General features: G+C 32.4%; 1 protein-coding gene across 14 annotated transcripts in view; it reads right to left on the bottom strand.

Annotated features, from left to right (window-relative positions):
* CCDC150 (coiled-coil domain containing 150) overlaps positions 1-15,046 on the bottom strand; it is a 65,445-nt gene that overhangs the window by 32,905 nt on the left and 17,494 nt on the right. For 11 of the 14 annotated variants that reach the window (XR_003042927.1, XR_003042925.1, XR_003042926.1 and 8 more), the window contains exons 8-12: positions 13,363-13,406; positions 10,643-10,735; positions 8,093-8,217; positions 7,672-7,849; positions 7,053-7,121 (exon numbers count right to left, since the gene is read on the bottom strand). Coding sequence is in view for 11 of the 14 variants with exons in the window: in XM_015596604.2 (XP_015452090.1) it covers positions 7,053-7,121; positions 7,672-7,849; positions 8,093-8,217; positions 10,643-10,735; positions 13,363-13,406 (509 nt within the window). In the remaining 3 variants the exon portion in view is untranslated. Of the gene's footprint in view, positions 1-7,052; positions 7,122-7,216; positions 7,295-7,671; positions 7,850-8,092; positions 8,218-10,642; positions 10,736-11,764; positions 11,787-13,362; positions 13,407-15,046 lie in introns of those variants that run through there. The other 3 variants (XM_025039394.1, XM_025039395.1, XM_025039396.1) reach the window with 3 other exon arrangements.

Here is a 15,046-nt window from a genome sequence, read left to right as displayed (position 1 = left end):
GGAGACTTCAATATATCAGTTTCAATAATGGAGAGTACAACCAGACAGAGGGTCAGTGGGAAAATGACTTTCACTACAAAGCAACTACATCTAACAGACATCTATAGAACATTCCTCCCAACAACAGCAAAAATACGTACCTTTCTCAAGTGGTCATGAAACATTCTCCAGGTTATATCATATATTAGACCATAAAACAACTCTTAATAAATTTGAAAGAACTGAGATTATACTAAGTATGTTCTCCAACTACAATGGAATAATATTAGAAATCAATAAAAAGACATCTTGGAAATTCACATATATGGGAAAATTAACATTCTAAATAATCAATGAATCAAAGAGAAAATTACGAGGGAAATGAAAGATTACTCTGAGAGGAATAAAATGAAAACACAACATGACAAAACTTATAGTATTCAACTAGTGCAATGTGCTTAGGAGGAATTTTAAAGCTACAGACACCTATATTAAAAAAGAACTATCTCAAATAAATAATCTAAGCTTCCATCTTGAGTCTAAAAAAAAAAGCAAATTAGACCGAAAGCAAGCAGAAGGAAGTAAATAATAAGAATGAGAACAAAAATAAAGAATAGAAAAATTAAAAAAATCAGTAAAACCAAGTTAGTCCTTTGAAAATAGCAGCCAAATTAAAACCGTTAGCTGTACTAGGGGAAAAAAAAAAACCAAACAAACAGAGAACACACAAGTTACGAACATTAGGATTGAAAGAAGGGACATTACTACTGAACTTACAGAAATAAAGATAAGGGGCTACTATGAACAATTGTATGTCAACAAATGAGGTAACAGATGAAACGAACAAGTTCACTGAAACACCCAAACACTGAAACTGATTTTTTTAAAAAGTAGAACATCTTTTCTTTAAACAAGACCTATAACAAGAAAAGAGATTAAATCAACAATAATAGTTAAATCAAATAAGACAAAACAAAAAACTTCCTGCAAAGAAAAACCAGAACCAGACGGCTTCGCTAGTGAATTCTACAAATATTTAAAGAATTATCATCAATCCCTCACAAACTATTCCCCAAAATAAAAGAAAAGAGAACACTTACAAAATCATTTTAAGGGGCCAAAATTACCTTGATACCAAAACCTGACAAAGATATGACAAGAACGATATCACTTATTTATATAGTTACAAAAATCCTTTACAAAATACCAACAAGCCAAATCCAGCAACATATAAAAAGGATTATGCACCATGACCAAGAGGAATTTATTCCAGGAATTAAAGATTGATTTAACATTTGAAATCAATTAATGCAATATACCACAGTAACAGAATAAACGACAAAATCCACAATATTATTTCACTAAACACAGAAAAAGCATTTCACAAAATTCAATACATTTTCATGATAAAAATTCTCAACAAACCAGAAATATATGATAATTTCATCATCCAGATAAAGGATATTTATAAAAAGCCCTCGGCTAACATCATGTTCTTAATGGTGACAAACAAAATTTCCCACTAAGATCAGAAACAAGACATGAATGTCTGCTCTTACCACTTCAACATTGTACTGGAGGTTCTAGCTAAGGCAATTACACAAAAGAAATAAAAGGCAGCAAAAACTGGACAGAAAAATAAAACTATCTCTATTTGCAGGTGACAGTTTTATATATAGAAAATATATAAATGTTGTATTAATATTGTAATGCTCCCCAAATTGATCTACAGATCCAATACAAAATTTCAGCTGCCCTTTTTGGCAGACATGGAAAAGCTAATCTTAATAGTCATAGAAATGCAAGGATTCAGAATAGCCAAAACAATCTTGGGAAAAAGAAAAAAAGTTGGATGACTTGCACATTTCAATTTCAAAACTTTCCACAAAGCTACAGTACTGTGTGGTACTGGCAGAAGGACAGACATATAGGTCAATGCAATAGGACTGAGAATCTAGATATAAGCTTATATATCTATGGTTAATTGATTTTGACAATTAATTAACTGTTTCATTGATTTTTTTCAATAGAAAGAATAGCTTTCCAACAAATAGTGCTGGGACAACAGGATATCCACAGACAAAATAATGCAGTTGAACCTCTACCTCATATCATATATAAAATTAACTCAAAATGGACCTAACTATAATAAGTAAAACTGTAAAATTATCAGAATAAAAAACAGTTATAAATCTTTGTGACCTTGCATTAGGCAGCAATTTATCATATTGTGACACCTAAAGCACAAGCAACCAAAGAAAAAAAACCAGATAAACTTAACTTCATAAAAATCTAAAGCTTTACAGACAATTCATAGAATGAGAGAAAATATCTGTAAATCATATCTGATAAGGGTCTACTATCCAGAATATATAAAGAACTTTTACAACTTAACAATTAAAAGACAAATAACTCAGTTTAAATACAGGCAAAGGATCTAAATAGACATTTCTCCAAAGAAGACATATAAATAGCCAATAAGCACATAAAAAGATGATCAATATCATTAATCATTACGGAAATGCAAATCAAAACCACAATGAGATAACACTTTCGCACCCACAAGGATAGCTATAATAAAAAAAAATGAAAAATAACGTGCTGAGAAGGATGTGGAGAAATTGGAAGTCTTGTACATTGGTGGTGGGAACATAAAATAATTTAGCATCAAGGAAAACTGGTAGTTCCTCAGAAAGTTAAACCACATATTTAACCTTCCACATGACCCAGTAATTCCACTCCTAGGAATATATTCCAAAGAACTGAAAACAGGAACTCAAACAAATACATGTAAATACATTCATAGTAGCACTAATCACCACAGCCAAAAGGTGGAAACAATGCAAATGTCCATCAACAGAAGAACAGATAAACAAACTGTGGTATATACGCAGGGGGTGGTTAGAAGCGCCAACTCCATGCAGAATCGAAAGTTCATGTATAAATTTGACTCCCCCAAAACTTAAGTTGTCCCTCTGTATCTGTGGGGGATTGGTTCTGGGGCCCCCATGGATAACAGAATCCAAGGATGCTCCAGTCTGCTATATAAAATGGTACAGATCAATGCATACAGTCAGCCCTCAGCATCTGTGGACTCCCAAACACAGGTGAAAAACAGTATAAGTATTTTGAAAAAGATGTGTGTATAACTGGATCCATGCAGTTCAAACCCATGTTATGAGTCTATATATATATACATATATATACACCTTGAAAACATTACGTTAAGTGAAAGAAGTCAGACACAAAACATCACATATTGATTATCTGCATGAAATATTCAGAATAGGTAAATCTAGAGTCAGAATACACATTGGTGGTTGTCAGAGGCTAGGGATAGAAAGGAATGAGTGAGTTATTAAAGGAAGGGAGGTTTTGATGAAAATATTTTGAAATAGAAGTGGTGTTGCACAACACTGAATATACTAAATACCCCTGAATTGTTCACTTTAAAGTGGCTGATTTTATATGAATTGTACCTCAATTAAAAAAAAAAGACAGTGAGATACTTCACATCCACTAAGATGGGTAGAATAAACTTTTTAACTTAATATTCAACTCAAAATTTATTGGCCTTATTAAGAATTCTTATATAGTTAATACTGCTTCTAATTTATCATAGAAGTTATTTCACAAAAATGTTAATCACAACTGGATTGACAGTATTTGGGAAAAGTGGCAATGCTGTTTGTATAAGTATGCCACATTATAAGTCTACTGGAGTTCCAAAGGGATTTGCTTTTGTGGAATTTCAAGCAAACAAGCAGCAAAAGCTCTTGAGGTAGGTTCAGGACTTTTTTTAGTTTCAAAGCAAGCATATCCAAGTGTAAGTGGTAGGGAGCCCAATCTTGGAAAATCTTGGAATCAAGAACATTCTTAAATATTTTGCTGGGATAAAACTGAGCTATGAAGATGGTGAGTGCTGTTGGTGTGATAACTTTTTTTTTTTTTAAAAGAACAGATAATAACAAATGTAATGAGAACGTGAGATACTGAAATTCTCAAGTATAGCTGGAGAGATTGTAAAATGGTATAGTCACTTTGTAAAAGTCTGGCAGTTTCTCAAAATGATAAAGAGTTATCACATGACCCAGTAATTTTCTTTAGCCATATACTAAAGAAAATTAAAAACATATGCTCATCAAAAAGTTGTACACGAACATTCACTGCAGTATTCTTACTAGTCAAAAAGTGGTAACAGCTTGAATGTCTATCAACTGCTGAATGGAGAAATGAAGTGTGGTATATAAACACTATAGAATATTAATTAGCTATACATAGAATAAAGTATGACATATGCTACAATATGGACAAACCTTGAAAGCCAGATCCAAAACGCTACATACTGTTTGATTCTATTTGTATAAAATGTCCAGAATAGATAAATCCAGAGACAGAAAGATAAATAGTTTTTGCCAGGGACTGGGGGTAAAGGGTGAATAGGGAGTGACTGATAATGGGTACTAGGTTTCCTTTTTGGAGTCATAAAAACATTTTAGAATTAGTGGTGATGCTTGCACAAACTTGTGAAAATACTAAAAAAGCCTTGAATATTTAAAGAAGGTGAATTTATGGTACATTAATTATATCTCAATAAAAGGTACTAAAAAAATCAGACATCCATTTAACAATAACATGAACCTTGAACTGTACCTTAAATGATATACAAAAATTAACTTGAATAGGATCACAGCCCTAATATAAAATCTAAAACTATAGAACTTCTAGAGAAAAATAAAGGAAAAAATCTTTGTGATCTGAGGTTAGGTTAAATTTTCTTAGATATGACATAAAAATATGGTCCATAGAATTTCAAAAATTGATAAATTGAACTTCACTAAAATATAAAACTTCTGCTCTTTGAAAGAATGTGAAAAGACAAAGCATAAAATGAAAGAAAATATATGTAAAATATGTACCTGACAAAAAATTTAATATGAGACTATTTTAAAATCCCTGACACATTAATAGTAAGAAAACAAACTGAATTAAAAATGATTAAAAGACTTGAAAAGACACTTCAAATTGTGCATGGCAAATAAGCAGTTGAAAAGAACACCTCATACTATTAGTCACTGGAGAAATACAAATTATAGCCACAATGATATATCACTACACACCAGTTAGAATGGCTAAACTTAAAAGAACTGACAATACCAAGTGCTGGTGAACATATAGAGAAACTGAAACGCATATATTATTGGTGGGAATGCAAGATGATACAGGCCCTTTGGAAAACAGTTGAGTAGTTTGTTGTTATGTCAAGTATATATTTACCATAGGATCCACGAAGCCAACTCCTGATATTTACCCAAGAGGAATACAAATATATGTTTGTCTGTAAATATTTATAAAGGCTTTATTCATAATTGCCAAAGTCTGGAAACAACCCAAATGTCCTTCAATTGGAAAATGGGTAAAGAAATTGTGATCCATATATTAGAATAGAAACTATGGTACAATGACATGGATGTCAAACACCTCATGCTAAATCAAAGAAGCCGGACTTAAAATGCTACATATTGTAAGATTCCATTTATATGATATTCTGGAAAAGATATATAACTACAGGAACAGAAAAAATAGATTAGTGGTTGCTGAGGGATGTGGGTGGAGGAAGAGGTTGATTACAAAGGGGCACGAGGGAACTTTCTAAGATTTAGAAATGTTCTATATTTTGATTGTGGTGGTGGCTACATGATTACATGTAGCCAAAACTCAAAGAACCATACACTAAAAAAAGGGTGAAAAAAGGGTGAATTTCAGAGTATATAAATGATAACTCATTAAACCTGACTCAAAAAGACATAGCTTTACAAAGAACATGCAGTTTAAAAATATCAATTTAGACCAAAAAATATGACTGTCTAAGAATTATCTTTTGGCGTAATACAACTTCTCTTAATGAGCAAGTATCTTTCTGTCCCATCAACTTACACTCAGCCTACATTAAGACAATTGAAATCAGACAAGCAAAATAACAACATTATTTTTATATCACAAACATACAGCATTTGCCTTAGCCATGAAACACTCACTAACACTTTTAGGCAAAAAGTACTACTGAATTTAATAGTAATGACCAATTTTCCAAAGTTTTAAAAGTGTATTTGAGACCAAATTAACACCAGTAAGGTCCTTGCCACAGGAAGTTTGTTTCATTCAATGATTTTGAGGGTGCACTATTTTCAGTTCACTAGATATGAGTGCCTAAACCATAGGGGCATCTGCCAGCTTGGCGAATGGTATCTGAGCTTGGGTTAAGAATTTAGCTTTTCTCTTGTTCCCAATTTTTAAAGTTCATACACACACACAAATGTGCGTGTGTGTGTGTGTGTGTGTGTGTGTGTGTGTGTGTGTGTATAAATGTATAAATAAAAAAATATGTGTGTGTGTGTATATATAAATATAAATATAGATACATACATACATACATACATACATACATACATACATACATACATACATACATACAAACAAATGCTATTTAGTTGAGCCAGAAGCCAAGAAACAGTCAAGGCTTGATGACTATGTTGACATCTGTTACTGGATTTATTGCCTGGGATAGGCTAATTCTCCTTGATGCTCTAGATATATTTTTTGTTTGATTTTAATAAGAATTATATTTGTTTCTCTAGCTATCCTATTTTTTTTAAACTCAGAAAAGGGTACCTCACTGATAAAATGGCAGGTGTTAACAGGTACTTAGGAAGTCTTTTTTTTTTTTTTTTTAAAGAAAACATCACTGACAGCAATCATCCCTTTGCCTCCCACAGGCCCATTAGCTCACTCTCAGGGGACTTCCTGGCTAAACTACTGAACAACAGGACCAGAGGCAGTGATGACTCACTGGCAAACACCAGATGCTCAACAAGCCAACGTTCCCCAGAAGCAGCCTTATGCTGCAGTGATTGGAACGCACTGAGTTGCATCCAGCTTCTTGCTTTCTCTATTCCCCTACATCTTGGTATTCAACAAAATAACCCGTCTCCTCATTAAGATCAGCTGATACAGAAGGCAGTGATACAAAAGAAAATGAAATACAGTGAAATAACAAATAAAATGTGGAATACCTTGTTTTTAGCTAATTCCTTTTCCAAATTGCATTTTTCATGTGTTATTTCTTTCTCTGTTTTATTAACCTGCCCAAGGAGGGAAAAAAGGAAATGGGTCAATGTTAAAGCAGCTGACAGGCTCTACTATAGCAGACATACCCTGTATGTCAATTAATACCTACACTGCAGAGATAGCACATCCTCTCAGAAAAGGGGCCACTCAGGGAGTCTCTGAGGCAGAGCAGACTTCACAAATAGCCCTGAAATTAGAAAGACACGTCTGCATGTCAGACTCTGCTGGCTCCTTTCTAACCAGAAAGACAGGGCTGTCCCCCTTAAGCTACATTGTTTCATTCCTTCATGGGAAATCAATTTTTAAAATCTGACCCCTTTTATCAAGGATGTGTGAACTATTAGTTAACATTCACTAATGCTATATAAGGGTATATACTATTTGGTACAGACTACTTTACATGCTAAAAGACACAGATTAGCTACCCGAGGATTTCTTTAATGGGCAACTCAGACAAACTGTACCTGGGTTGTATTTCTTTTCTTGTCTTTTGCACTTAAAATATAATGTTAAAACAAGATGACTACCACAACCAGGAACTAACATAATTCTGTCTCTACCTACCTGTCTCTGAAGTCTTTCTTTCTCTTCTAGCAGAGACATCTTCTCTTGTATTGATGCTTCTAATTCACCTTTCAATCTTGCAATAGTTGATTGTAGCAGCTCTTTTTGCACTGCTGTCCTCTTCTCTGCATCCTGTGCTTTCTGGATAAACTGGTTATTCTTAAGGATTAAATGGTCTCTGCAGGAAGAGAAAAGGAGATATGAAAGCTAAGTAAGAGTTCTTTAACAGAAAGACTAAATGTTCTTATGGAACATATCTCCTGCCTCAGAGCAGTTACCAAAATGTTCTAACAAAATTAGTTCTTTGAGGATAGTCTTTTTGTGGCTGGCCCGGCAAACACAGAATTACATTTTCATTAAAGATAAGAAATACAAATGCAACAACAAAAGATGCATAAGAAGTTGCCTACAATTTACTTACAGATGTGCTTGGAGTTGAGTTTTCTCATTCTGAACAGTCTGTAGCTCACTTGTGATACTGGCATGGGCTGCATCCAGCAGTAAGTTTTCTTCTTGAAATCTCTGTGTCATCATTTTCTGCTCCACCTGAGGACAGTGCTTGGTATATGGTAAATATGCTTCAAAAAAAAATGAGAGCTATTATTATTATGGTCTGTTTAGTGTCCTAAGAGTATAAGTAGAAAGAGAAAATTGATCCCTTCTGGTTGGAGTGATCCAGCAACCTGATGAAAGTGAATCTTAAAGAATGAATAGAATTCAAAGAGTTGAAGATGAAGTAAAGTTCATTCTCAGCATGGGGAATGGCATAAGTAAAATGGGAAAGTACAGATGTTTGGGGAAAAGGTAAGTACTTTAGGGTCAGTCATAAGTGTTCTCCACGATTTTATAAATGATGGGGCAGGTAATTATTTTTCCTGAAACAATGATCTTTAAGAAGACACCATTAAGAAAGCACTGAGTGTTAAGGCCACATGACCTTTCTGGTGAAAACTGAAAAACATCAATGGGAAAAAATATCAGTAAATTTCTTGGACTTAATTGTTATTCATTCAGCCAACTGCATTTCCTGATCTCTTAGCCACAGATATTTCCTGTTGATTTTATCAGAAACTGACTGGTGTTAAATGAGTGAATACCTGCAGAATGGCTTGATGGTTAGCAATAATTTTGGCATTTTCCATGCTAACAGTCTGAAGCATGTTATTTAGCTTGGAACACTTCCTAATGTCAGTTGGTCATCCAAACCCTAACATACACAGCAAAGCATAGATCTAACCAATAATCATTTTTACTTATGTATCATCATTTTTGATGACTGCATAGTATTTCATTAAATATGTGACCCTAATTTATTTAAGCTATCCCCCAATTGATATTTCATTAGATTATAAAATATTTTCAAATATTTGGAGTCCATGCTATAAACAATTCTAAATTAAAAGGAGAAATTTGTTGGTTTGATGGAGCAACCAAAGCATCTGGCAGTTTGCTGATCTTCTGTTCTCATCATTTTGAACATGGATCAAACAGAATAAAACATCTACAGGATGGAATTTACAATGTAGAACTCCAGCCAATATTACAGAAATACATTCCCAAAACTGGATGATGACCATTCAGAATTGTTTAGCTGATAACAGAAAATATTTAAGCTCATTCATCACTAATTACATATTCTTAAAAAGTAAAATATAGATGCCATTTCACAAGATTAATCTTCCAAAATAATACAAAAATCTTTTGTGCAACAGAGCTACCATCTGTATAGTTGGTTTATATTTCTCTTGTTTCTTTGCTATTTTTAAATTTGTATTCCTGTGGAAAATATTTGTCTTAATTATCAGTTATTTTTACAAAGTATATTTGGCAAGGATCTTATGTTTTAATGAACAAGGTCTTCAAGGATGGGGGCAAATAACTCTGAAGTGTCAATAGCAAAATATTAAAAAAATGATAACAAGAAAGGAAGGATAAATTAAAGATTATCTGGAAAGCATCGTAAGTGGTATGTATAGCACAATAATTAGGAACATATTCAGAGGCATTTTCAAGTTATAACCAGATGTACAAACTATTCATCAAAGAATACCTGGGGGTGAAACAAAAGAGAACTCTTGCTCCCTGAAAAGAAATAGCTAATTTTCTTCGGAGCCAGACTGCCGGAGCCCAAATTCCAACTCTGTCACTTATTAGTTGTCATTAAACCTCTCTGTGTATTAACTTCCTTATCTTTAAAAGTAGAATAATAATAGTGCTACTGCATGAATTACAATTCGTTAGTAACATAAGGTGCTTAGAATTGTGCCTAGAATTGAGTTCAGTAAATGTGACTATTAGAATAGTAATAGTAGTATTGCCATTAGTATTTTATAAAAGAACATTTATTTTGTATTTGTCGTAAGGAGAACACAGCAACACTATGATCCTAACATTAAAGTATTAAAATTGTACTAACAAAAAGTTCTTTTAAGTGATCAATACTATCTCATAAGGCCTCATGAGAAATAACTTGTTTGCCTGCATACTTGGTGACTATTCTCCCAAGTATGTATACATACATATACATAAAATGTCAGTTAAATTTGGAAACCATTACCCCATAGTAAATGGTTACTTATAACTCCAAATTCCAGCAAGCATTCGTTGGGTTCCTACTGTACTATCTGCTATAGAAGATACAAAGAAAGTTTAAGACATAGCCCTTGTCATTGAACTGCTAAGTATATAAGGGGAACGAAAAGGTATATATTTAAGGAGTAAATTAGAAAACAAAGGCAAGGTGTAAACTAGTGCACGATTTAGCAGTATATCTCATATACTTATGTGTCATAAGAATTTAGAGAGTGAAATGAGAAATGTAGTCAATTTGACAATGCTTCAAAATGAAGTAAGATCTTATAGAAATTTACATTTGGATGATAGCGATGGCATGAATTTATATACCAGAATTAATCCTTAATTGAACAAAATTAAATAACATCTAAAACACTAGAGAAAGGAGAAGACTCACCTGTGCTTTTTCTGACACTTCACGAAGGGATATTATTTCAGACCTCAAATATGCATTTTCTTCATGCTCCTTATTGAAAGACATCTGTATGTTCTATAGGAAAAAAAAGAATTTCTTTTACATGTAAATGTTATTACATGTATCTCTATCAAAATATTTGTTCTGTCCCAAACAAAAACTAAGACTTCATCACCACATGAAACCAGCTTTACAAGAAATGTTAAAGGGTTTTAAGTAGACAAAGGCCACAACCAGAAATAAAAATATAGGTAAAGCTAAATATTCAGTAAATATAGTAAATCATACACTTAAAGATACTACAAAGGTCAAAAGTAAAAAGTATCAAACACAACTCAAACTACAATCAGTATGAGATCTAAGCACAACACAAAAAGATCTAAAATATGACATCAATAACATAAAGCATGGAGAAGGTAGTAAAAATGCAATCCTTATGGAATATATTTGAACTTAAATGCCTATTAGCTTAAAAAAGACTGCTATAGATAAACAATGACATACATAAATCTCATGGTAACCACAAACTGAAAACCTATAAAAGATATACAAGGAACAAAGAAAAAAGAACCTAAACAAAACACTAAAGAAAAACAGCACACCACAAGGGGAGATCAGGATAAGAAAGGAACAGAGGATAACTATAAAAACCTAAAAAAAATTAACGAAATGTCAATAAGTACTTATCAATAATCACTCAAAATGTAAATGGATTAAATGTCCCAATAGAAAGACATTAGGTTGCTGAATAGATTTAAATAAAATGACCTATCTATATTATTTATAAGAGACTCACTTCAAATCAAAAGATACATACGGACTGAAAGTAAAGAGATAGCAAAAGATATTCAACGCAAACAGAAATAAAAAAAAAAAAGCTGGAGTAGGAATACATAGACAAAATAAACTTTAAAATAAAAAATGTAAAAAGGCAAAGAAGGACATTAGATAATTATAAGGGGGTTAATCCAAGAAGAGGATATAATAATTAAAAATATCTACGCACCCAACATAGGAGCATGTAAATATACATAACAATTATTAATGGATATAAAGGGAGAATCTACAGTAATGCAATAATAGTAGGGGATTTCAATACTTCACCTCACACCAATGGGCAAATCACCTAGATAGAAAATAAATAAGAAAATAATGGCCTTAAATGAAATGTCACATTAGGAGCAACTTAAATAGACATTTATAGAATGTTTCATCTAAAAACTGTAGAATATGCACTTTTTCAAGTCCGCATGGAACATTCTCTAGGATAGATCACATATTAGGACACAAAAAATGCCTCAGAAAATTCAGGAAGATTGAAAGCATATCAAGCATCTTTTCTGATACCAATGGCATGAAACTAGAAATTGACTACAGGAAAAAAACTGGAAAAAACCCACAAATATGTGGAAACTAAACATGCTACTGAGCAACCAATGATAACAGGAAATAAACAAGAAATAAAAAACTATCTTGAAACAAATGAAAATAAAAATTTATGGGATGCAGCAAAAGCAGTTCTTAGAGGGGAGTTCATAGCTATACAGGCCTACTTCAAGAAACAAGAAAAATTGCAAATAAACAATAAAACTCTCCACCTAAGGAACTAGAAGAAAAACAAACCTGAAAGTAAACAGAAGGCAGGAAATTGTTAAGAGCACAAAAAAATGAAATAGATATTTTAAAATACAATAGAAAAGGTCAATAAAAGTAAGAGCTAGTCCTTTGAAAAAACAGAAAAACTTTTAGTTAAATTCATTAAGGAAAAAAGAGAACCCAAATAATAAAATCATAATTGAAAGAGAAGTTATAACTGGCACCACAGAAGCATAAAGAATCATTAAAGAATACTATGAACAATTATATGCCAACAAATTCAACAATCTAAAAGAAATGAACAAATTTCTACAAGTATATAACCTTCCAAGGCTGAACCAAGAACTATAAAATCTAAACAGACCAATTATTAACAATGAAATTAAAGCAGTAATGAAAAAACTCCCAATAAATAAAAGTTGAGAACCAGATGGCTTCACAGGTGAATTGTACCAAACATTCAAAGAATAATTAATATTTATCCTTCTTAAACTATTTCAAAAAATTGAAGAAGAAGGAACACTTCCAAACTCATTTTATGAAGCCAGCATTACCTTGATACCAAAACCAAAGACATTACAAAAAAAAATTGCAGGCCAATGGCATTCTTATCAGAATTATAACTAATCCTAAAATTTATACAGAAGCACAAAAGACCCTGAATAGCTACCCCCCGCCCCCCAAAAAACTTGAGAAAGAATAGTGGAAGGTACTACACTTCCTGATTTTAAACTATACTACAAAGCTAAAATAATTGAAACAGTATGATATCGGCATAAAAACAGATACATAGATCAATGTAATAGAATAGAGATCCCAGAAATAAATCCTTGCTTATATGGTCAATTAATCTACAAAAAAAGAGGCAAGGATATACGATGTCCTTATTGGGGGCAGTCTCCACCTTTTTCAAACATTTATAACCACATGAAATGATTTATTTCTTAATACCTGGTTGACAGCAGTTCTGAATATGCTACTTATTTATGCTAAAATGTTTTTTAATGAAGATTTGAGAATCAGAAGGACTGTAAACCAACATGAGGAAATATTACTTTGTCAAGAAAGGAAAGAACACCTCTGCACTCTCCAACCTCAAAACTTACCTTATTTTCTTCAACCAACTTGGAAATGAGGTCATCTCTAGTAACTAAAAACAAAAAGTTCACATAACTATGATAATAAATAATTTAGTACAACTACATTTGAAATCACTATGTTTTTCCTGGAGAAGCTTTGATTTGTTGCGGGGAGAGGGGCCTGTATTTTGTGAAATAAGGAGAATGCAAGTATTTCTATCATATTTTTACAGACTAGAAACAAAGTCAGGGAATTATCAAGAAATGAGTCCAGAGTCATGTGCGATGGTAAATGGGGTCATATTTTACTCCATGCATAGATGATGATGAATTTCTGAAAGATTTAAGTTGGAGAGGCATGCAATCAAAAGCTTTTTGTTAGAGTCTCTAACAATAAAGACAGGGAGATCAGTTTAGTAGCTGTTCCAATAACTGGGAGTGTAAAACAACGAGAGCGGGCTCTAAGGTAATGACAGTGGGGATTCAGAAGAAAAACATTTGTGAAATAAGCAGGGAAAATTGTCGGGACTTGGTTAGCTGACTGGTGGGATAAAGGCAATAAGTGAGTAAAGGAAAATACCTAGCCTTCAGGTTGGAGGAGTAGGGTGGATGATGGACTCAACTGAATAGGGAATATGGGGCAAGGAGCAAGTTTGGGGCACAGAATGAGTATGAAGGATTGCAATACTTAAGTTTTCATCATGTGTTTTGAGGTATCTGCAAGGAATCCAAATATAGATGTTTAGTTGGTAGAAATATACCATCTGGAGCTCAGGAGGATGAATTTGTGTGGAATTTTTTTTTTTTTTTTTTTAACTAGAGAGTACATTCAGTGAAAATAAAACCAAAGACAGAAATAGGGGAACAACATGGTATTGTACATTAGCGGCCAAAAGATGTAAACTTTTCTGAGTGATGTTTTGGCTTCACAGAAAATTCACAAAAATCTATCAGTTTTATTTCACTTAAATATTCTAAAGCCAGAAAATTACGAAATATGTAAATCCTCACATTTTATGTAGAATACACCAGAAAAATTATACTTTTTGAATGTCTGAGTCCAAAATTCATTTCGAATAAATTCTAATTTAAAATATCTGAAGAATCAAAAAAAAAAAATAAACTATATGATAAAATAAGAATTAAAGGGAAGTGTTTATCTTACTTGGGAGAACAACTTAATAACTTTAATTAGTGTATGTGGAGGGGAGTGGGTTATGTATGTTTACTGCTAATAAACAATAAACAATTACATTTTTAAGTTCACTGAAGCAAATATCTAATGACATCCCTTTTATTAATCTATTTAGCAGAACTATTTGTACCTTAAAGCAATAAATTTGCATGCATGTAAAAAGTCTATTATTCAAGAAGCATATAATTGGTATTCAGATGGGCTTCTTTTTTCCTCATGTTTGAATTACTGTTGTTTTAATCTTCATTTTTTAAAAATAATCTTGCATATATTCTTTATAAAATTCAAAAATAAAGCATTAATCCAATGAGAAAGTAACATTAAAAAAATCGCTTAATCAGAAGGACAACTAATATAATAGAAATATCTGTTTTTAGTTCTAGCTTTTCTATTTACTATGGGGCCTGAATATAGACCTTTTTATTCTTCTGTAGGATAGGGTATATTTTCTTTCTCATAAGGTTGTTGTAAGGCTCACATGAGATAATGGGGCAACAACATAAAATGTAACATTTA

Source organism: Pteropus alecto, unplaced genomic scaffold (assembly GCF_000325575.1).
Source record: "Pteropus alecto unplaced genomic scaffold, ASM32557v1 scaffold3, whole genome shotgun sequence".
NCBI classification, from domain to species: domain Eukaryota; kingdom Metazoa; phylum Chordata; class Mammalia; order Chiroptera; family Pteropodidae; genus Pteropus; species Pteropus alecto.
Note: the sequence above shows the minus strand (reverse complement) of the source record. Positions and strands in the feature narration are given on the sequence as shown.